At 39.6% G+C, this 21,462-nt stretch overlaps 1 protein-coding gene across 4 annotated transcripts in view; it reads left to right on the plus strand.

Annotated features, from left to right (window-relative positions):
- USP24 (ubiquitin specific peptidase 24) overlaps nucleotides 1-21,462 on the plus strand; it is a 137,659-nt gene that overhangs the window by 13,923 nt on the left and 102,274 nt on the right. For 3 of the 4 annotated variants that reach the window (XM_039239224.1, XM_039239227.1, XM_039239244.1), the window contains exons 2-4: nucleotides 15,596-15,761; nucleotides 17,335-17,402; nucleotides 21,211-21,354. In XM_039239224.1, coding sequence (XP_039095155.1) covers nucleotides 15,596-15,761; nucleotides 17,335-17,402; nucleotides 21,211-21,354 — 378 coding nt within the window. The remainder of the gene's footprint in view (nucleotides 1-15,595; nucleotides 15,762-17,334; nucleotides 17,403-21,210; nucleotides 21,355-21,462) is intronic. The other variant, XM_039239234.1, reaches the window with a different exon arrangement.

The following is a 21,462-nucleotide window of genomic DNA, read 5'->3' on the forward strand; positions in this document are numbered from 1 at the left end:
ATACTGCACCCAGGAAGAAATGTGATGGCTGCTAGAAGAAACACCCCTTTTTTTAGCCTTAGGTAGGATGGTTTGCTAGTCTGTTCTCATATGGTTTTGTTGCATGGCTTCACTGAGCTCTGCTTCAGTAGGGAGAAGGTGACTTGCAGAGATGGTCATTTCTGGAGAAGAAACAGAAAACATGCTACAGTAGAATTCAAACAGGAAACTGATTTTTATGTTAGTTTTTGTTTCAGATTCTTTTATTTGTTTCATTTATCACTATAACAGTCATTAATGATGTTTCTGTTAATCTAAGTGGGTTTATTTTGAAGTAAAGCTATTGGGATGTTCATTTTTTCCCCTTTTCTCACCCCAATGTTAAAAAAAAAAAAAGATGTGTAGAGAGGAACGAGGAGGAGGAAAGATACAGTAGTATGGGAACCATTTGTTTAACACTGAACAATTATTTAATGAATGCTTTGGCTCTAGTCTCTTCTCGGATTGCTAAAACACAGTTCTTGATTTTAAAGCATTTACAACCTGTTGCGGTGGTTTTCGATGGTGGGTAGGGATGGCCAGTGCCAGGTCAGAGTCAGTTGGGTCACTTTTTCAGAATAGCTTGTCCCCCGCAGAGCCGCCAGCTCTCCCAGGAGATTTGCCAGAGTGGGGAGTATTGAGTAAGAGTACTTAATATTAACTATTAGAAAAGGTGCGCACTCTGCGGTCAACTACAGATCCAGTGCGGATGTAATTTGATTTGTATGCTAGTTGTATTTTCCCTGAGGTTTCATCTTGAACAGTTTCTGCCCTGCGGAAGAGTTGAAACAGTAGTACAGCAAACACTTGTGTACCCTTCACTTTGAGTCAACATTTGCAAATATTTTGTCACATTTGCTTTCTCTCTTCTCTCTCTCTGTAAAGGCGCACACACACACACACACACGTGCGCGCGCACACATACATTTTTTGCGCGTGCTCACACACACATTTTTTTCCTGAACCTTTTGAAAATAAATTGTAAACGTCATGACACTTGACTTCTAAATACTTCAGTGTGAGTCTCCTAAGGACAAAGACAGTCTTCCACAGAGGCATAATACCATTATCTCAGCAAAGGAATTTAACAATGATATGTTAATATTCTCCATCATTTAATTCATATTTAGACACCCCCACCCCGCTTCTACCGAAAATAGCCTATATAGGCATTTTAAAAATAATCCAGGACTGAACCAAAGAATATGCATTGCATTTAATGATTCTAGAATAGTTTTTATATCTTTTTAGTCTTTTAATACTTGCATTTTTCTTTAAAAAATTTTTTTTAATGTTTATTTTTGAGAGAGAGAGAATGTGCATGCTTACGTGAGTTGGGGAGGGGCAGAGAGAGAGGGAGACACAGAATCTGAAACAGGCTCCAGGCTCTGAGCTGTCAGCAAAGAGCCCGACACGGGGCTCAAACCCACTAACTGCGAGATCATGACCTGAGCTGAGGTCGGACGCTTAACTGACTGAGCCACCCAGGTGCCCCGATACTGACATTTTTTAAAACATACCAATTCTCTTATTATATTTTTTAAAGATTTTATAATTGAATAATATGCAAGGAAGTTTTATCATTACCTGTTAGGCAGTAAGGAAAACTAAACAAAAATATTAACTGCTTCCATGGCATAAATTTTTCCTCCTTAGTATGACTGCACTTTCAGTCATCTTTATTCTGACCTTTACAGAACGTTAGCATTTTTAGAGCTTCCGAAAGGAATTGGATCCATAGGTGAACATTATCATTTTACAGATGAGACGAAGTATGAAGATACCAAGTCTTGTGTGAGAAGGTAGTTCTCAGCCGGGGTGAATTTGCCCCAGGAGACATTAGGCAGTGCCTGCAGACAGTTTTGGGTGTCAAAACTAGAGGGGTGCTTCTTGCACCTCATGGAGAGAGGCCAGGGATGTGGCTTAAACCTCCCACGGTGCACAGGACAGCCCCCCGCCTCAACAAAGAACTATCCGGCCCAAACTGTCAATAAGGCCAAGGTTAAGATGCCCTGGTCTGAAATCACACAGCTAACTACAGGACTTAAACTCATTTCTTGACTGTCCGTTCTGTCTTCTGTCCACACATGAAAAACACGGTGCCTTACTTTGTTTCCCTTTGCCCTCCCCCCCCCTTCATCCTTATTTCTTCACTCTGAACCTTTTGATTAAGCCTAGTGAATTATTCTCTGGTTATAAGGATTAAGATGGATTAGAACATGTTGCTGGAAGGAGCATGGAGTATCTGTCAAAAAGAGAAACATCAAAGTGCTCTCAGTGGAGTTTTGTTCCTATAATAAAACTTTCTGCAGAATAGTCTTTTAAAAGAGCAGTTTGGATCATCATAATAGCACTTCCCTTCTATTTACATGATGTTGGAGTTTATAGAGCATTTTCACATACATTATCTATCTTCTTGAGCACTCCCCAAAACCTTTTGTATTAAAAGCAAACAAGTGGGAGTCTCCTTTCCACCAGTGAGGAAATGAAGGTTCACAAAAGGTAATATATCCCGTCTGACTGTGGTCAAGCAGCTATGAGCCAGAGTTCCACAAAGAGAGATTTCAGTTGGACTTTTATCTGTGTGAAAAAGGAACAAGCATCCTCAAAATGTTATAAGCTCCTGGTCACTGGACATATTTAGACAGAGGCTCTGGGATTTTTCTGGGGGTATAGAAGGGATCGGGTATCGGGTAAAAGTTTAGACACTGGAAGTAGAATGGAGACAGGATGTAGCCCCTGTCATGGAATAGCACAATCTAATTGGGGTGCCACACCTGCACGTAGATGAAGCTTAATACACCTCAATATCTGGTGTTCTGGAAACAGAGGAAAGCACTTTCATTACGCCACACTCTGCCTTTGGTGGCAGAGCCTCTCTGTTCCTAGAATCCCTTCACCTTCTCTTTTGTTTCATAAGGATTGAATTCATTTGGTGCTCAACGTTGATCCAGTCCCCAAAACGTATTGAGCACCTGCTCCAGACCAGGGGTCTGTGGGACCTAATGTAACGGACGGAACAAAAGCTCTGGCCCCATGGAGCTGCTGTCCTAGTTCAGGGAGGCAGGCAGCAGTAGAACTGCCGAGAAGTGCTATATAGAGAAAAAGCAGGGAGGTGGTGGGGCGAGCCTGCTGCGCTGGGGTTGGGGCTGGGGCTGGGGCCGGCGGGGCTTTTTTTAAATAGGTTGTTTATGGAAAGCTTCACTGAGAAGCTTCGGTGAGGAGGCACACCGAATGGTCGAATGGTCGTCTAATAGGGGAAAGCGCTCCAAAGGCAGAGCTCAGCAGACTTACTCTGGAAAGGGCCGGACGGTAAATATCTCCGGGCTTGCAGGCCGCACAGCCCCCGTTGCAGCGTGTCAGCTCTGCTGTCCCAGCAGGGAGGTGGCCACGGACCGCATGGCCCAATAAGAGGGTCCGTGTTGCAGCCCAGGGGCCGGGGTGGCTGGGACTTAGCACAGAGGGAGGAGCAGGAGAAAAGTCAGAGGTGGGGCAGAGGGCACGTCCTCCTCGGGCCAGAGGCAGCGCTGATGATGCCTTTCTATGGGAAGGAGGAAGGCAAGCCTTGAGGGTTCTGACCAGGCAGATGACCTGATCCAGTGGGAAGGATCCAGGGTTGGTTTGGGGACCTTATTGGTTGAAGATGCTTATTAAATATCCTCGAGGAGGGGTCAGAAAAGGAAATTGGTTAGTGCCTGGGGCCTGGGGAAGGTGTCTATGCCGGAGCTGACATGTGAGGGCCAATGGAGCTTAGACGTGGTATTGAAAACCAATGGACTGTGCCACCCCCAGAGGGGGTGCTCCAGAAGGGACAAAAATTGGCTCTTGAGGGGTGAAAAAAACCCTTAGGTATTATAGTGTGTTTTTTTCCGGATCTCAACCCTACCTGAAACAGTCTTATTCTTTAGTATTTAATAAAGGAGATGGGATGATTGGGGGAAACGTTTTGAAAAACCTCCTTGAAGGAGTGATAATGAAAACAAAGTTGAGAAACAGCATCTGCGCTGATGAAAATCCACATCTAAGTTTTGACTGCCCTGAAACTGCACTACTCATAGCCTGTCATTGACCAGAAGCATTTATTAGAACTCAGATGACCAACGCATATTTGGCATGCTCTATGTTATATATTATATTCTTACAATTAAGTAAGCTAGGGAGAAGAAAATTTTATTTCTGATCATAAGGAATACGCATTGATAGTATTTACTGTATTTATCAAAGAAATCTGTGTGTGAGTGGACTCACACAGCTCATGCCTGTGGTGTTCAAGGTTCAACTAATCAAGACCACTTCTCATGGAAACCCTTGCTTCTGTAATCATCCAAATACATGAATAACCACTAAGAGTTATGAAAGTAGGGCCACAAGAAATGTCAGCTTTTAGAAAAGTTGGAAAATTCTCTGCTGCTTATAACACAATGACATTGAATTCCAAGAAAAACAATTTGCAGACAGGCTGAGACACAGTGCATTAGTAACTCAGGGGACTGCCTCGTCCGTTGTCTCTCTTCTTCCAGGAAGCAGCCAGTGTTTCAGGAATCATTTTCTCTAGTCCAAAATAACAGAAAAGATATCACATCTGTATATCACTGTCTCTGGATTACTTTGAAAATATTTAGTAAATAAGACTGACAATCTCAAGATTTAGTGAATGTTATAAATTCGTGACTTGGAATCAAGCGTTCATGTTTTCACCCTTTTCCTTAAGTACTTGACATACAGGATGTGAGATGTTTATTGTAGATAATAGATTTATTTCTTAAATCATCAGAGAAATCAATTAGGCCTCTTCATTTTTCTGTACATTTGTCGGAAATGTGGATGCTCTTCTGAGTACAATTGTTGGCTAACAAAATAGCTCAGTAATTGAATTTTTACTAAAAGAAACTTGATGCAACATTGCCAGGCTCCTCTAAGTTGAATAATCTTAACTGTATTTGTTGAGTCACTGGGCAGATACGAATTTATCTGCAAATTGACAGGCTGTGCCTCTTGAGTAGGTTTTGTTTCTTTGATCAAAGAAGGCTAAAATTGTAATAATACATCCTTGTTGAGTTCAAGGCTTTTTTTAAAATTCAAAGACAGTTTTCTAAATGAGTATTAAACTATGATTAACTTACAGCCTTATGCAGTGATATTTTAAAGCTCATTTGGAAGAGCTAAGTAAATTATATTGTTTTGTATACTCAGCCACTAGGTAAGGTTTTGCCTGTATTTACATTGGTTTAGCTGCACTTTTCAAACAGGCAAGTTTCTGAATATGGGCACTGACGTATTTTAACATATCTAACTGTAAATATAAAAGAAAAATACTTTTATCGAATAACCTGCTTGCTCAGTCTAAAGATCTTTGCTAAACTGTGGAGGTAGATTTACACTATACACCTGACAGCATCTGTCAGTTCCATGAAAAACTTTACTTCCAACTCCCTCAGTTGGAAATACTTAGTACTAAGTATTAAGTTACCATTTTAAAGTAGGTAAATCGTAATAGTAAGTCTGATTCCGAACAGTTTGCCAATAGATGAAATTACAGTCGCCACTGTTTGAATTCCTAGCATGTTCATAGCACTGCGAAGTATTACGGGAGTTACAGAGGCTTTGCTTATATTTTTATCTGTATTTATGGGCATAAGTAACATTATTTAGGAAATAGCCTATATTATATCCAACAATATTAATTGTTTTGACTGTACTCTTAAACTGGCCCATTCAGAAACCCTAATTTAATGACATTAACTCATTTATTTTCCTTAGATGATTAAACACACAAGATTCATTGTGTTTTCAGGTTAAAAGTGACATTCGAGAATTGTTTCCAAGCTCATTTCTCTGTTGCCTTAGTGACAAAATAGTGCATCTCTAACAAATGCTGAATTTACATAAATATTATAAAATATTTTTTAAGATTAATTATCTTTAAATTTTAAATGAAATTGATGGAATAAAGACATTGCCTCAGAAGGCTGAATACTGAGGTTTTATGAATGTGCTTGAAAAATAATACTAGTTTGGAAATAATACTCTCTGTAACCTTCTGTCTGGATGGATTACTGTTTCCCTTAAACTTGTTCAGCTGTGTGCACACTCATTCCCACTACAAATGCAGGCAACAGCACCCAGAGGCTAGTGGATACCTCCCCCCCACCCCCGCCACCGCGCCCTGTCGCTTCTCTACATTCATATTATCTTGCTCTCTAAAGACAAGAATTGTGTCTTTATCTCTCTCCAGTGCTGAGCACCTTGGCTGAATTGTGTCTTTATCTCTCTCCAATGCCGAGCACCTTGGCTGGAACATAGCAAGCTTTTGATTTAGAACCAGTAATCATTAGTGGTTACCTGGGTATCGTTTGGATTTGGCATCTAATGAGAAAATAGCATATTACATTCCTTAGGTCTTATTAAAAGCCCGATACCTTATTTCTGTTGGGAGCTCTTTTGCAATAGGACAATTCAGAGCTGCTTTTGCATGTGTTCTCTTGCTCAATAGGTAATTTTTGCCAAGGACAGGCTCTGCTCAAAGCAATGACTCAAAATATTAAGCCAACCTGAATTTGGGTTCATGTCACCATTTCCTCCTCTCGTGTGATTCCCTGTCTCTTTGTGTTGGCAGCAGCCTCCTGAAAACGTGACACTACTCTGTATCTCTCATTGACCCTAGTGTACACTATGTCTGCTCTCGTTTCTTTGAAGATCAAGAATGTTAACTGCTAAGGATGCAACGTGAGATTTTTTGACTGTTAGATCTCAAATATATTATTTTTAAAATTGCAGTTTTAAAACTCATATGGGCATATGTATTATTTTTTATTATAGATCATTAGGTACTACCCTGTGTTTTGAAATTCTTATATTTGTATACTCATGTTAAGTGACTCTAATCATTGAGTTCATTTTGGTTAATCAGCTTCTTAAAAGAACTGCTTTGAGGGGCGTCTGGGTGGCTCAGTCGGTTAAGCATCCGACTTTGGCTCAAGTCATGATCTCTTGGTTCCTGGATTCAAGCCCCACATTGGGCTCTGTGCTGACAGCTCAGAGCCTGGAGCCTGCTTCAGATTCTGTGTCTCCCTCTCTCTCTGACACTCCCCTGCTCACGCTGTCTCTCTCTCTCTCCTAGAAAAAATAAAAAATATTAAAAAAAAAAAAAAGAAACAGATTCATATAATATATGGCCTTTCATGCCTGGCTTTTATTTACACTAGTGTTTTTGAGGGTTATCCATGTTACTCCATTGTACGGATATACCGTATTCATTCATCAGTTTTGATAACATTTGGGTTTTTACTACTTTTCAACTATTACCAATGCTACCGTGCACATTCGTGTGCCTGTTTTTCTGTGGACAAAGGTTCCTTTCTCTAGGCTATGTCTCATAACTATATTGATGAGGACGATTGCCGTGTCCTGTGGTAGCTTACTAACCTTCGAGGAACTACGAGACTGCCTTGCAAAGTGGCTGCACCGTTTTATAATCCTGCCAGCAATGGATGAGGGTTTTGTTTACCCACATCCTCACCGATACTTATGTCTCTCTTTATTTTTACTCATTCTAATGCATGTGGAGGTGGCATCTTTGGGATTAGATTTGCATATCCCTAAGAACAGTGATACTGAGCTTCTTCTCATGTGCTAATGGCCAGTGCCACTTGTATGTCTTTGGAGAAATGCCTGTTCACATTGTTTGCCCATTTTTTTAATTAAAAAAAGTTTATTTATTTATTTTGAAAAAGAGAGAGCACACCAGTGAAGGAGGGACACGGGATGGGGGGGTGGTTTGGAGAGAATCACAAGCAAGCTCTACACTCAGCATGGAGCCCTACGTGGTGGAGGGGGCTCCCTGTCACCAGATATCACCACTGGGAGATGATGACCTGAGCCCATATCAAGAGTCAGATGCCTACCTGACCTAGCCACCCAGGCACCCCTCATTTGCCCGTTTTTTATTGAGCTGTTTGTCTTTTTGTTCTTTAGTTGTAAGAGCTCTTTTTTAGATCAAAGTCTGTTGTCAGGTATGAAATTTGCAAATATTATCCTTTTACTTTTCTAATGATGTCCTTTGATGCATGAAAGTTTTTAATTTGATGAAGTTCAATATTCAACATTTATATATTTTTTCTTTTGAGATTGTGTTTTTGGTGTCCTAAGAAATAAGTGTCATGTAGATTGATTCCTGTGTTACATTTTGAGTTAATTTGTATATGTATGTGGTATGAGGTAGGGGTCCAGTTTCATTCTTTTGCTTAGGTATATTCATTTGACTCCGCACCCTTTGTGGAAAAGGCTAACCATTGAATTGAATTGCTTTTATGCCTTAGTCAAAGATTAACTAAATTGCATTGTCACCCTTGTTGAAAATCATTTGACCAAAATATATGGGTTTTATTCGTAAAATCTCACTTCAGCTCCATTTGATCTGTATGTTTATCTTTATGCCAGAACCACATCACCTTGATTACTGTAGCTTTGTAGTACCTTCTAAAAGTGAAAAGTCTAGATCCTCAAACTTTTTCGTTTTGTTTTCAAGATTATTTTGGTGGTTCACATTTTTTCCCCCCATTTCTGTGTGAGTTTTAGAGTCAGATGGTCAATTTTGCAAAGAAGTCAGCTGGAATTTTGATGCTGTGCTGAATCTAGGGACTCATTTGGTGGTATTGCCATCTTAACAATATTCAGTTCCAATCCATGAACATGTGTCCATTTACTTAGGTCTCCTTTAATTCCTTTGCATAATGTTTTGTTTTCAGTGTATGAGTCTTGTACTTCCTAAGTATTTTATTCGTTTTGATGTTACTGTAAATGAACTTTTATTCATTTTATTTTAGTACGTTCATTATTAGTGTATAGAATTGCAATTGAATTTTACTGTTTAATAGTGTATTCTGCAACTGCAACCTTGCTGAATTCATTGATTAGTTCTAGTAGGGTTTTTTGGGGTGGGGTGAAAATTTGGGTTGCAGCTGCAACCTTGCTGAACTCATTGATTAGTTCTAGTGGGGTTTTTTGGGGTGAAAATTCCTTAGAATTTTCTGTATATAAGATTGTGCCATCACCAGATGTAAATAGTTTTACTTCATCCTTTTCAACATGAACAGATGCCTCTTATTTCTTACTTTGCCTAAGTGCTCTGGCCAGATACTTGATTACAAGATATCCTTTTTTTCCTGATTTTAGAGAAAAGAATTTAGTCTTTCACAATTAAATATGATGTTAACTATAGATTTTTTTATAGATGCCTCATATCAGGTTGAGGAAATTCCCTTTTCTTTGTTGAAGTTGTTTTTTTTTTAATCACGATTTTGTGAGTATTTTTTCTGGATCTTTTGAGATTATCATGTGTTTTTTGTCTTTTATTGTGTAGTGTATTCTTTTGATTGGTTTTTGTATGCTAAACCAACCTTGCATGCCAGGGATAAATCATGCTTCTGTATAGTCTTTTTTATATACTCCCGGACTTGGTTTGTTGGTTGATTAATGGAGGATTTTTGTATCCAAGTTCGTAGAGATACTGGTCTATCCACAGTTTTTTTTTTTTCTGGTGATATCTTTGTCCTTTTTAAAAAAATTGTGGTGAAGTGTGCTTCACATAAAATATACACTTTAACCATTTTCAAGTATAGTCCTGCAGCATAAGTACATTTCATTGTTTTACAACCTTTATGCCATCCATCTCCAGAATTTTTTCATCTTCACAAATTGAAAATATATATATACTCATTAAACGGTAACTTCTTATTGTCCCTTGCCCCGATCCCTTGGCAGTCACCATTCTATTTTCTGTCTCTATGAATATGACTACTCTAGTTACCTTATAAACATGGAAACATAATATTTGCCCTTTTGTGTTGGCTATTTCACTTAGCACTGATGTCTTCAGGGTTCATGCCTATTGTAGCATGAATCAGAATTTCCTTCCTTTTAAAGACTGGATATATCATTGTGTGTATGTACCATGTTTGCTTTATCCACTTATTCATCAAGCGTCCATTGATGTGAGGTATCTTCGTTTGGTTTTAATATCAGGGTAATACTGGCCTCCTAAAATAAGTTGTTAAGTGTTCCCTCCTTTCCTTCCTTCCTTCCTTCCTTCCTTCCTTCCTTCCTTCCTTCCTTCCTTCCCTCCTTCCTTCCTTCCTTCCGAGTTGGAGAAGAGTGTGAAGGATTCATGTTAATTCTTCTTTAAGCATTTGGTACAACTCATCAGTACTAGCATCTGGCCTTCAGCTTTTCTTTTGTGGGAAGCTTTTGATTACAAACCTTTCCATTTACTTGGTATAGGTCCATTCAGATTTTGTTTCTTCTTGAGTCAGTTTTGGTGGTTTATGTCCTAGGAATGTTATCCCTTTCATCTAGATTATCTAATTTGTTGGCATATAATCATCAGTAGTATTCCTTATAATCATTTTTATTTCCAGAAGGTCAGTGTTGATCATCTTTTTTCATTCCTGATGTGAGTAATTTGAGTCTTCTCTCTTGCTTTTTTGGTCAGTCTAGCTAAAAATTTCTCCTTTTTGTTGATTTTTTTCAAGGAACTAACTTGGTTTTGTTTATTGTCTCTGTTGTTTTTCCTATTCTTTCATTTATTCCCACTCTGATCCTTATTGTTTCCTTTCTTCTGCTTCCTTAGGTTTAGTTTGCTCTTTTTCTAGTTTCTAAGGTTCATAGTTAGGCTATTGGTTTGAGATCTTTCCCCTTTAAAAAGAAATTTCCCTCCAGTCAGTGCGTTATAGGCTTTGCTTTATTTTTATTTTCATTCAACTCAAGCACTTTCTAATTTCTGTTGTTGGTTTTTTTTTTTTTTGATTGATAAGTTATTTAGAAGTGTGTTGTTTAATTTTCACATGTTTTTGAATTTCCCAAATTTCCTTCTGCTTTTGCTTTCTAATTTCATTCCATTGTGGTCAGAAAACATACTTTGTGTTATTCTAAGCCTTTCAAATTTATTGAGGCTTGTTTTAGGACCTAACATGCTCTATCCTAAAGAGTTTTGTAAATGTCTTTTAGATTTAGTTAGTTTGTAGTATTATTCAACTCTTCTATATCCTTGTTGATTTTTTATCTTGTTCTATCTATTGCTGAAAGTGAGGTATTGAAGTCTCCAGCTATTCTTATTGAATATGTATTTCTCTTAAATTCTGTCACTTTTCCCCTTCTTTATTTGAGTGTCTTGTTAAATATTTACATTTTTATAATTGTTAGGTTTTCCTGGTGGATTAACCCCTTATTATTAAAAAAAACAAAAAACAAAAAAACCTTGTCTCTGGTACAGATTTTCACATAACATCTATTTTTTTTTTCTGATATTAGTGTAACCACTCCAGCTATCTTTTCGTTATTGTTTTCATGGTATGTCTCTTTTCATCCTTTTATTTTCTCTTCCTCCTATATTAACCTTTTTTTATCATTATGAAATGCCACTTCTTATCTTTGGTAGTATGTTTTTCTTACCTTCTAATCTGATGCCTGTGTAGCCACTCCAGCTCCTGTTATGTGTACATGATATATCTTTCCATTCTTGTATTTCACCCTCTTTGTGTCTTTGAATCTAAAGCGTGTCTGTTGTAGACAGCATATAGTTGGATCATTTTTTAAAATCCATTCTGCAAATCTCTACAATTTTCATTGGAGTGTTTAGTCCATTTATGTTTAACATATTACTGATAATTATAATTTAATTGATAAGGCAAAATTTACATCTAACATTTTGCAGTTTGTTTTCTATGGGTTATGCTGTTTTGTTCCTCAGTCCTCCATAATTCCTGTCTTTTCTATTAAGTAGATATTTTTGAGTATACCATTTTAATTCCCTTGTTTTTTTCTTTCACTATATATATTTTTAGGTTATTTTCTTAGTGGTGGTTTTATGGATTATAATTAACATCTGAATTTGTAGCAGTATAGTTCAGATTAGTATCAATTTAATTTCATTATCATTTTTATTTTTTAATGTTTTTTATTTATTTTTGAGAGAGAGAGAGAGAGATAGAGATAGCATGAGCAGGGGAGGGCCAGAGAGAGAGGGAGACAGAGAATCCGAAGACGGGCTCCAGGCTCTGAGCTAGTTGTCAGCACAGAACCCGATGTGGGGCTTGAACCCATGAACTGTGACCTGAGCTGAAGTCGGATGCTTAACCGACTGAGCCATCCAGGTGCCCCAGTATCAATTTAATTTCAGTAGTTTTTGCTCTGTTACCAGTTTTATAATTATTGCTTAGTACATCAGTCTTTTAAATCAGATAGGAGAAGAAATACTTCATTAATACTGTCTTTATATGAGTGAGATGATGGGGGCCCTTGGAGGTGGTGAGAGCAAGGTTAGTTCCACATTTGTGCATTTTTAGGAAAATAAAATCTATAGAGAAATAGCTTTTACTGGAAAAATAGTTATTAAACTGTCAGTGTGATTAATTTTTAAGTGCTGGAATAAATGGTGGGTTTTATTTTTTGCTATTCATATTTTCAGTATTTTCTACTAAGAACATGTATACCTATTTAGTAATTTAAGACGAAAACATAAAAGTATTTAGAAGCTAAATTATTATGTTACCAACTGGAATGGAGTTCTTAAGTAGAGTTTACTAAGTATAATGTAGCTTTTTTTTTTAACCACTATAGGTGCACCCCCATCTTTCTAGATTCATTTGATTCTTCCTGTGTAAAATACTGAATTTTCTTAGATTCTGTATGGCTCTAGAATCCTTTGCCTTTTATACATTTATCTAACTAAGTTGTTTTTAATTTTGAAATAATTCCAGATTTACAGCAAGGTTGCAAAAAGTACATTACAACTTTACCATAAATCTGAAATTTTTTATAATCTTTATTCAGGTTCTTCAAATGTTAACATTTTATCACATTCTTTTTATCATTCTCTCTGTATGTATGTGTATAATATCATGTGTATATAAATGTGTGTATTGTTACTACTTTTCCTGAACTATATAAGAATAAATTATGGACATGATGCCCCTTCATCCTTAAATACTTAAGTGTATATTTCCTAAAAATGAAGATATCCCCTTTTTTAACCTTAGTACGTTACCAAAATGAGGACATTACCATTGACCCAATACTAACATCTTTGAAGCTGAGAAATAAAGTAAAACAAACAAAGCCCGTCCTGCATTGAGTTATTATGTCGGTCTCGTCAGCCTCAGTCTTTCATGACATTGGCATTTTTGAAGAATACAGGCTAGTTATTTTCTGGAGTGTTCCTCATTTTGGGTTTCCTCATGGCTGGATTCAGGTTCCACATTTTTGGCAGGAATACCACAGAAGTGGTGCTTTTACAGTCCATCACTTCAGTCTGCACGTGATAGTTGTCTCATTACTGATGATGTTAAAGACCTTGCACCCTAGCCCTGAAGGAAGCTCTTAGCTTTTTCAGTTGGTTGTTTTTGGCTTATGAGCAACAGGAACTCATTTCTCACTGTTCTGGCAGCTGGAAGTCCAAGATCAGAGCACCCTTATAGTTGAGTTCAGGTGAGGGTCCTCTTGCGCGTCACAGGCTGCTGACTTCTGTGTGTCCTCACGTGGCAGAGAGCAGGGAGAGAACGCAGCTCTCTTGTGATCCTTACGAAGGCAGTAGTCCTGTTTGGAAGCTCTTCGTTTAGTAACTGCTAAGTGTATTGGATGATTTCATATATGGTTTGATCTATTAGCTCCTGTAGAAATTAATGATAGATATTTCGTAGTAATGACATAACCTGCCATCTAGTTGAATTTTATCTTTTTATGCCTTAATTCTGCTTTGATCCTAGGTAAACGCATGGAAGCATTTAGCAAGTATACCATTTTGAAAGTATACTAAAATCTTTACTCTTAGAGTGTCCTCAGGTTCTTTTAAGTAAAACTGTTTTATTCACAAAATGTATTAATTATATATATTTCTGAAAAGTGTTATATTTTAAGAACTGAGTTTTTCCCATTATGATTGCAGACCTACTTAGTCCACCCCCACCCTTCACCCCAAGTTTACATTGTTGCCTACTTCATTTATAGTTTTTTTTATCACCTTTTTGGTTTTTGCCTTATTTTCTTCCCAGTTTAACCATGAGCCTAAAAAAAAAAAAATGACACGTCCCATTCCTTTAGCCCTCATATGGGATTGAAAGCTGTTTTCTTCTGTGTATTTTTATCACTTCTGCTTTATATTTATGGTCTTTTCCTTTACTGAGGCTAAAGGTAATTTTTTAATGGAATGATTATAGAGTGAGTTGTGAAAATATTTAGGTTTTAAAGAAACTGGAGTGGGTATGAGGCAGTTTGGAGGAGGGGCCCAGTTTGCTTTATAACAAATTACTGTGGTCAGAATTGATGGAAGGTCTGGCAGGTCCCCTACTGGTAGCTGAAACTTTTTTTGCATGAAGTATTTTTCCACTTATATATATTAAACACGTCCTCTGTTAGGCACTGGGTTCTGGAGATACAGGTACAGAAGTGGTCAGAACCAGACCAGGTCCGTGTCTTCATGGACCTTGGTCGGGGGGGGGGGGGGGCAAACATAAAATCAGTCCCAAATGTGGGGCACCTGGGTGGCTTAGTCGGTTAGTCCAACTCTTGGTTTCAGGTCATGATCTCCTGGCTCATGAGTTTGAGCCTGATGTCGGGCTCCGTGCTGACAGCGCGGAGCCTGCTTGGGATTCTCTGTCCCTCTGTCTCTCTCTCAAAGTAAATAAACTTAAAACAAAAATCAGTCACGGTTTAGAGGTTCTGGAAAGGCTTTTCTGAAAGAGTTGAGGATGTACAGTTTACATGGGTTGAAGAAGGTGGGTGGGTGAATTCAGGAATAGTGGCGTCTCCGTGGAGGTAGACGGAAGGAGATGGATTGGAGAGAAGTTTAGGAGGTCTTATCACCGGGTCTTGGAGGGGGGTGGGAGCACAGGGTTTTAAGAATGAGCCCCTGGTTCTGGCTGTGATGCTCTTCACTAGCATGGAGGACACCGAGAGGGGAGGGGAGAGCCTAGCACCGGGGTTTGAGAAGCTCCAGGATTTGGTGGCCAGGAAGCGGGGGGTGGAGGAGAGACCGGACACAACAGCCAGACCGCCCGGAGCTGAGGGGCAGGTACTGCCTGGAAGGAGGGGGAGGAAGAGGAGGACTGAAGCTGCTCACTGCACTTAACGACGTAGCGTCCAGTAATGGCCTGGGCCGCTGCCGCAGTGGGAGAATGAGGGAAGCCATACTGGTGCGGGGTCAGGGGTCACTCGGCGTGAGGAGAAGGAGCCGGCAGTACGTGGTATGGAGAACTCTGACAGCGGGAGAGGAAGGATGGCTGTAGGTGAAGGTAGTTGGCTGTTTCGTCATGAGAGATTGAGAGCGTCAGAGTTCTCTGTACTGGGTCCTTTTCGAAGAAAGGTGAGGGGAGCCCTGCGAGAGCGGAGAGCCGGATGTCACCGTGGGGGGGAGGGGGGGCGGCCCCCGCTGGTGGCACTGAGAGGGGGCCGCGGGGGCATCCGCACTCCGAATCGAGAGCGCCCCACCTCTGCGGGTACATCTACCCTGTGCTCCACGTACACGTGTTTGCAAGCAGTCACTGATGCGTTTGTGTGTCCTTTTGCCGCCATCCCTGTCTGTCAGAAGAATGACGAAAACGGGAACTGCTCGGGGGAAGGGATCGAGTTCCCCACCACGAATCTGTACGAGCTGGAGAGCCGCGTTCTCACGGATCACTGGTCCATCCCCTACAAGCGGGAGGAATCGCTGGGCAAGTGCCTGTTGGCGTCCACCTACCTGGCAAGACTCGGTAAGCTGTCACGCCGCGCCGCGCCCCGCCCCGGAGGAGGGGGCGGTGGGTGGTCTGGGAGGGGGCCTGGCTTTCATCCCGCTCTTGTCCCTGCCCAGTCTGTGCGGCCTCTGATCGCTGACTCCCCTGGCCTCGGCCTAGCCCCCATGGGATACAAGCTTTGAATTGGACCCCCTGTTTTCTTCTAGCTCCCATAGGGCATGAGAGCCTTTAAGGTAGAAGTGAGAAGCTTTATAGAAATTGAAAGGAACATTTTCTCCAAAAGCGTGGAGCATTTTAAGCTTCAATTCAGTGGCTTTTTGTTCTTCAAGAAAAAAGTACTTACTTAGCAAACGTTTGGTGCATATTAAACGTTTGGCACCATCGTAAGTACTTTATAAATATTAAACTCAGAGTAATGAGATATCTCTGGGTTGGAAAACAGGTGGCAATGTAAGGAAGCTTCTAGACTCTGTATTGAAAAAAAATCATTTAATTTTCATATTCAGTTCAGTTAGAAGATAAATGGGTCCACTGTTGTGTGATTTTCTTTTGCTCATTAAAAGTATACATGGTTTAATTTACCACCATGATTAAATATGAGGCACATCAAAAGGAAATATTTTGACTGGGATCAGATTTAACCCTCGTGGCCTCTCAGGGCACATTCTGACTGGCTTCTCAGCAGCATTTATTGCGCTCCTGTTAGGATGGGGGTACTGTGCTACGTGGTGGGTCTGAAAAAAAGAAAATGTGTCCAACAGTGTTCCCAGTGATAAGCAAACTACGTTATTAAATGTTGTGTGTTTTTTTTTTTTTAATTTTTTTTTTATTTATTTCTAGGAGAGAGAGAGAGAGACAGAGTGAGCAGGGGAGGGTCAGAGAGAGAGGGAGATACAGACTCTGAAATAGGCTCCAAGCTCTGAGCTGGCAGTCAGCACAGAGCCCGATGCGGGGCTCGAACCCACGAACAGCGAGATCATAACCTAAGCGAAAGTCGGACGCTTAACCGACTAAGCCACCCAGGCGCCCCTGTTGTGTGTTTTTTTAATGTATTCCAGAGGATAATTTTATAGTGGAGTCGTTCACTCATCACTGACTGTGCACCAGGCACAGTTCTGTGCATCTCATAACACACAGCTCCTCAGTTTGCTTAGGGAAGGAGAGTGATGGGGGTATCTATTGAGAATACTTTTGTTTTTATATAGAGTTGTTTAGGAAAAGAGTAATGGCTAGTAAGAAGCTGCTGTGGGTGTTTTATTAACTATTTAATCAGATCATTTGAAGTTGCTCTGACAATGGAAACATAAGTTCAGCCATTTTGCTTCTAATTAGTACTCATTATACTATTGACAAATGCATAGGAATTGATACATATTAATATATTGTGCTATTAACAAATACGTTAATACTGTGATTGTTTTCTTGGCCTATTCCAAGAATATATATATATATGTATTCTGCTTTTAATAATTCCTTAAGAAGTTTTCTATAAATAACTAGTTCCGTGAGTATGAATTTGGAATGATATATATGATTTCTGCAAACTGCCCGAAATCTTAGTAAGGCATATTGTTTCATTTATTTCGCCAAGGTCTTTCCGAGTCTGATGAGAATTGTAAAAGATTTATGGATAGGTGTATGCCTGAAGCATTTAAAAAGGTAAGAAAAAATGCGCGAGTCCGGTTTTCGGGTGGGGCCGAGAATTGAACAGGCTTTTTGTTTCAGTTTCTTGCGTGAGACAAGTTTATGGGTCTTGTTCAAGTGAGGAATCCCCTAGTATGAACAAGGTCAGAATAACTTTGAGACTTAACGACGGATTTACTTTTATATTTAACTACTTGCACTATCACATTTACTTCCTTCTCTTTAATTGCCAAAGAAGAGGTGAAGACTGACTTATACTTGGAAGTGACATGCTTGTGGCATTTGAAAGATACTACTTATTTATCCAAACACAAGCCATTTAGTCTGATTGTTGTACTGAGGCAGAAGCAGCAGGCATATTAAACTATAGACAGTTTGCCTGGATTGAGTGTGTTTCATGGCCAATGGCATGCGTGTGACAGTGTTTGTGTCAGAGCCAGAGCACTGTGCTCCCTCCCGTGCGGGTCACATTGCTTAGAAAGCAATTTTTCGTCACAGGGAGAATAGGCGATCACAGGACTTGTGTTCCTGAAAGCAGTTCTAACTCAGCATGATTCCCTTTTCGGGACAGGAGTCCTAAATCCCCAGAAGGGCAGGGACAGTGTCACAGACACTGTCGTTTCCCCAGTACGTAGCCAGCACCTGCCTCTTCTGGGAACGAGCGCAGTAAATCTTTGTTGAATGAATAAATGAGTCTCCTGCTGTCTTGTCCTTCTGGGTTTTGACATCCATTTTTGTCTCATATGCAAGGAAGTCCCTAGAACTACAGATGGGCAAAGATTGTATTTATCTTAAAACCCCGTAAAATAAACTGTTCATTTGTAAACTATCACTCCCATCTACATCTTGATAGAATCTCCCTTGATTCGAGGCCTAAAAAGTACCAAAATTAATTTTAGGAACAAAAACAGCTGCATCTTGGGGAAAAAGTACAAAATCTTTTAAAATTGTCATTTGGGCAGGGATTATATGGAATCAAGGCTTATGTTCATTTTGGATGAATCCATCCACCAATTTATCGTTTAAAATTATTTTAAACTTGTGAATTCTGTTAAGAATGATAGTAATTTTTTTAAAAATAGCGGAATTTCTATAGTATGACATACTGCAACACATTGCTCTGTATGTATAAATTTGCAGAGAAAGAAAACGCAATTTTATTCAGAGTCGTGGAACAAGATTTATCAGTGTAAGGAGGGGACCTATAGGTTGATGATCTGCAGATCCAGAGAGCCCTGTGTCAGCACGGGTCGCTGGCCTGTTCCGTATCTGGAGCATATTACTCTGTGTGCAGAGACGCTCTGGGAGAGTGGTTTTCTATTATGCCCTCAGCTGTTGGTAGTAGTGTAATGCATGGTCCAGCGGTCAGTTGCTAGGTTGTTTGTTCTCATAACACTATGAGCACAGAGGTACCGTACCTACGTTCTGTTGTTCAGCGTTTATGTAAAAATGTACATGTCAAATTCTTTTTACAGTTTAGAGCTTTTTAAAAAAGGGGCGTCTGGGGGGCTTGGTTGGTTAAGCGTCCGACCTCGGCTCAGGTCATGATCTCACGGTTCGTGAGTTTGAGCCTGACATCGGGCTCTGCTGACAGCTCAGAGCCTGGAGCCTGCTTCGGATTCTGTGTTTCCCTCTCTCTCTCTAGCCCTCCCCCACTCATGCTCTGTCTTTCAAACATAAATGTTAAAGGGGGCGCCTGGGTGGCTTAGTCGGTTAAGCGTCCGACTTTCGCTTAGGTCATGATCTCACAGTTGGTGGGTTCGAGCCCCACGTCGGGCTCTGTGCTAACTGCCAGCTCAGAGCCTGGAGCCTATTTCAGAGTCTGTGTCTCCCTCTCTCTCTGACCCTCCCCTGCTCACGCTGTCTCTCTCTCTCCTAGAAATAAATAAAAATATTAAAAAAAAAAACAAAAAAAACAAAAAATAAATATTAAAGAAAAAATGTAAAAAAGTTAGTGTCCCCATCAATAAAGCATACTTTTTTTTTTTTTAAATCAAAGGAGCTACAGGGTTCTGTATGCCTTTGATTTGGTTACCAAAAAACTCAGTAGTCTTTTATATAATTGCTGTTGTTTCCTTTAGCTGTGTTTCCTGGTCTGATGACTATCCCTCTACCCTCTTCCATGGGCTTCTCTTATAAGCTGCCTCAAATGTTTAATTAGCAGGAAGGGTATGAGTAATCAGCAGTTGTATGAATAAGGTGCACAAAAGGGACCCTGTTGTCATCTTCTTCATCTGTTACCTTCAGGCTGGCCTGGGTTCCTTACTGTGTGTTCAAGCAGGGAAGGAAATCTCGGTCCGGCCATAACACGTAGTTATATTTAAACCTTGAGTACAGCTTCCCCACAAAGGGCTGCCCATCTTTCCTCAGGCTCTTCTGCAAGGCAGGTTGAATTCCTTTTTCAGATTAAGAACTGAACAATGAGATGGCAGCAGAAGGAGGGGTGTTGCATTTTATTCTGTAGTCCTATGAAACGTCTTGAGTGCTACTCTCTGCCTCATTTTGCTTTATAATTTAAGTATAGGATGCATGTATAGAGAGACAGAAAATATTTGCAAAAAAAATAGTAACTCATTGGTTGATATAAAGTCTGTCTTATGATTATTGCTCCTTTGAGCAAATAGTGCAGTTCATTGGTATTTAGAAAATCTGGAACTGAGATTTTTCTGTATGGCTAAAGAAGTTTGGGCTCTTTCAGCCTGCTCTGGTTAAGGGGTTCTCAATGTGACGAAGATGGAATTTTATTGCATAGTATTTTCCCTCTAAAGGGAAATCTTAGGAAAACATGAAGCCAGCATACCAATTTGCCATTATTTTATTAAGTGAAACCCTTTGATTTTTCATTCTCCGTTCTGGCAAGTTATTCCTGCATTAGATTTCCCCAAGGACTAGAGCCTGAGGCGTGGAGAAATCCACTGATGATTATTTTAGTTTCATCTGTGCACCTTTTCCCCGCCTTGTTAATGAATCTAAGATGCACCATTGTTGTCTATTTTATGTTTTTATATTTAAGAGAAACAGCGGCAGAGTAGACAGCGTTATGGTGCCTTATCCCTTAGAGCTGTTTAAGATTGGCTTAGCCATTTTTTAAAACTGAGTATGACTTTGATACATATCAAAAAGGAAAACATAAGCAAAATAATGTGGTAGAATAGTTCTAAAATTGTTTTCACATTCAGAACCTTGCTGCCATCTGGTCAACAGGTGGAAAGATGCAGTCCTGTTTCTGACATATAAAAAATGTGACGAGAATGTGTGTGTTCAAACCATGAAATATAGCATCCATTTCTTAGATTCCAGGAATATCGGTTAATAGTGGTGGCCATAATATATTAGTGACAGTGCTGTACTATATATAAAATACTTCCAGATTTGTTTTATCTGTTGATACCGATCACATCTGTGTGAAGTGGGCAAGAATATGCCTCTTCACCCAAATAAGAATGGAGCCTCTGGGAACTCAGGTAAATTTGTCCAACACCAGATAACTAGAAAACAGTAGTAGCTCCAGGATTTGGTCTCATGTTCTTACTTGCTCTACACCACTTGACCTCCCCCAATAATGAAAAGTAGAGAAACAATTGCCATTTTCTTTTCAACGAACTGCTTCAGTGTAAGGAAATTAACATGCAAAAACAGAACTCTAGGTTGACTCTGACATAAATGAACAAGGAGGAAACGGGTTACAGGCCTTTCTTTAAAGCAGGACATCTGCATGAAAGTAATATTATGGTAATAATCTCTTGATTATTCAAGATTGAACTGATAAACAATAGACTTTTTCTTCTCAAGTTAGACTCTAAAGCGCCCTTTGTTTTTGTAGCTCCTGACATCGAGTGCTGTTCACAAGTGGGGTACTGAAATTCATGAAGGAATCTACAACATGTTGATGCTATTAATAGAACTGGTTGCAGAGAGAATTAAACAGGATCCGATTCCCACAGGTCTCCTGGGTGTGCTTACGATGGTACGGTATCTCTAAAATGAAGTACTTTGTGTTTTGATTTTATTTAAAATACCTACTGTCTGTCCTTTGACTTGTAATTAATGATGAGTGATAATAAAATCGTTTAAG

This window comes from Hyaena hyaena, unplaced genomic scaffold, assembly GCF_003009895.1.
Source record: "Hyaena hyaena isolate Hyena2069 unplaced genomic scaffold, ASM300989v1 scaffold_5, whole genome shotgun sequence".
NCBI lineage: Eukaryota > Metazoa > Chordata > Mammalia > Carnivora > Hyaenidae > Hyaena > Hyaena hyaena.